At 55.6% G+C, this 2,205-nt stretch overlaps 1 protein-coding gene across 1 annotated transcript in view; it reads left to right on the top strand.

The window, feature by feature from the left end:
- DOCK2 (dedicator of cytokinesis 2) overlaps positions 1–2,205 on the top strand; it is a 467,146-nt gene that overhangs the window by 457,248 nt on the left and 7,693 nt on the right. Inside the window, exon 52 of the mRNA XM_010854580.1 lies at positions 944–1,160. Within this exon, the coding sequence (XP_010852882.1) occupies positions 944–1,160 (217 nt within the window). The remainder of the gene's footprint in view (positions 1–943; positions 1,161–2,205) is intronic.

The raw sequence follows: 2,205 nt of genomic DNA, 5'->3' as shown, positions 1-2,205 counted from the left end.
AGGGGAGACGGGGCCCTGCGTGGGGCGCGCGTGCGTGTGCTACAGCCGGGGGCCCCTCCAGGGAGGGGGAGACCTGTGTGGGGTATGTGTGTGCTACACCTGGGGGCCCCTGCAGGGAGGGGGGCCCTGCGTGGGGCGCGTGTGCTACACCTGGGGGCCCCTCCAGGGAGGGGGCAGGGCCCGCAGGGTGGGGACAGAGACCAGAAAGGCCCAGAGTGAAGTTCTCCTTATGGGCTCCAGAGGGCGCCCCTGAGCAGGGTGGGCCCCGCGGGGCCGCAGGAATGTGTCAGAGGCAGTGCTGGGCTCCTGGGAACTCAGGACCTGGAACTGTCCTATGCCTGAGTTATCCTGTGTTGCTCCTGTCAGAGCCACGGCAGCCAGCTGTCCTGGGCAGCTAAGACTGCTTTTTCATTCTTTTGGAAGAACTTTCCTATTCAACTTACATTGCAGAATCCTACTATTTCAAAGTTAGTTTCCAAACCCTGGCTTTTCAAGTCCCTTCTCCCATTGTTGCGTCAGTCTGCTCCAGAGGCAGGAAGGCACCCCAGCAGTTTGATCCTCGGGATCCATTAAAGCCAGACTCTGTGGCTGTAATAATCGCACGTCCCCTGTGAGTGTGCACTGAGCAGGCCCCAGGCTAGGCCCTTTCCAAACATGATCCATTTGACCTTCCTCTGTGCCTTTGAGGGTCTCATCAGGCGCACGAAGTTGGGGAAGCAACCCGCCCAAGTTCACGTGGTGTCAGAACCAGCAAAGCCTGTGCTCTCACCACTGCAGGGCCCAGCCTCTCTGTCACGTCAACCAAGGTCACAGCCGCTCAGGCCCAATGGGCTCTGGCAGGGGTCAGCTCAGGGGCCCTTCTGAGGGGGACGGGGAGCCCTGCTTTGGGGCTCATGGGAACCCTGTCTCGGGCTGAGTCTGTTTATCCTCTTTTCCCATGTAGCTGGCTGGCAAACCTACAGAAGAAGGCAAGCCGACCTCCGACTCCACGTCCACCGACCTGTGAGATGCTGCTGACCACGGCCATGCCTGGGGAGACAGGGATGGGGGCCTCTAGAGTCGGAGACAGGCGGTGGGACGTTGACGCCTCAAAGAGTGGGGAGCCCGTCCACCAGTGGCCTGCACTCAGAAAGCCCGGCTGCTCGGGCCCCACTGCAGTGGTGATGGACGCAGCATCGCCAGGGCCACGCACCCAGGGGCTGGGTGATGACGCCCCGTTTGGACTCTTAGCCACACAAGCAACCACCAAGGATGCCTTCTCCCAGAATGTCTCCCCATCATCCTGGGCACGTGTTTTTACAGCCCAGTTTATTAGATATAAGGAGCTATATTTTTGAGTGTGTGTTTCATTTTCTAAGTCCTAGCACTTAACAGAACAGCTCTTAAATATTCTTTTATTTTATTTTTGGTTAACAGTTTTGTACTTTACATTTTTAATATAACCAGTCTCTTTTCTAGCTGACCATCTCCAAAGTGTTGCTTTTTCTTACTGACAATAAAAATGATGCAGTGATTCAAGCAAGCCTCAGTACATAGATCCATCAACCGAACGCCTCAGGCCCAGGACTGGACTGGGAGCACCTGGGGATGCTTAGGAGACAGGCAGGCCCAGGGCCTCCAGCGATGTTATGAAACCTGGCTCTCACCCATCCCAGTGAAAATCTGCCTACCTCGCTCATACTACCCCCACGAATCTTCTCCAAGAATTCAGTTCATTTAAATATTATTTTATTTTTGGTTAATGGTTTTGTACTTTATGTTATTACCTAGAGGGAGAAACCAAGGCACAGAGACATGATGTGAGCTAAGACCACACACTTGGTACATGGAACAAAACGGCAGGGATCAAACCGGTATCTGGGGACTTTCCTGGTGGTCCAGTGGTTGAGAGTCTGCCTTCGAATTCAGGGGATGTGGGTTCAATCCCTGGTTGGGGAACTAAGATCCCACGTGCCATGGGGCAGCTAAGCCCACAGGATGCAATTACTCAGCTTGGGCGCCTCAACTAGAGCGAAGGTCACACACCACTGCAAGATCCTGCACACGGCAACTAGGCCCCACACTGCCAAAGATGCACAACTGAATGAATGAATAGACACGCCGGCAGCTGGGCTGGAAGTTGGCTTCTATGCGGTGCTGCATCTTGGGCGCCGGCACGCCTAGGCCAGCTGTCGCCGGTGTCCACCCCGCCCTTTTCGGCAGCCC

This window comes from Bison bison, unplaced genomic scaffold (assembly GCF_000754665.1).
Source record: "Bison bison bison isolate TAMUID 2011002044 unplaced genomic scaffold, Bison_UMD1.0 scf7180017864343, whole genome shotgun sequence".
In the NCBI taxonomy this organism is placed as follows: Eukaryota; Metazoa; Chordata; class Mammalia; order Artiodactyla; family Bovidae; genus Bison; species Bison bison.
This window is presented reverse-complemented; position numbering and strand designations above follow the sequence as displayed.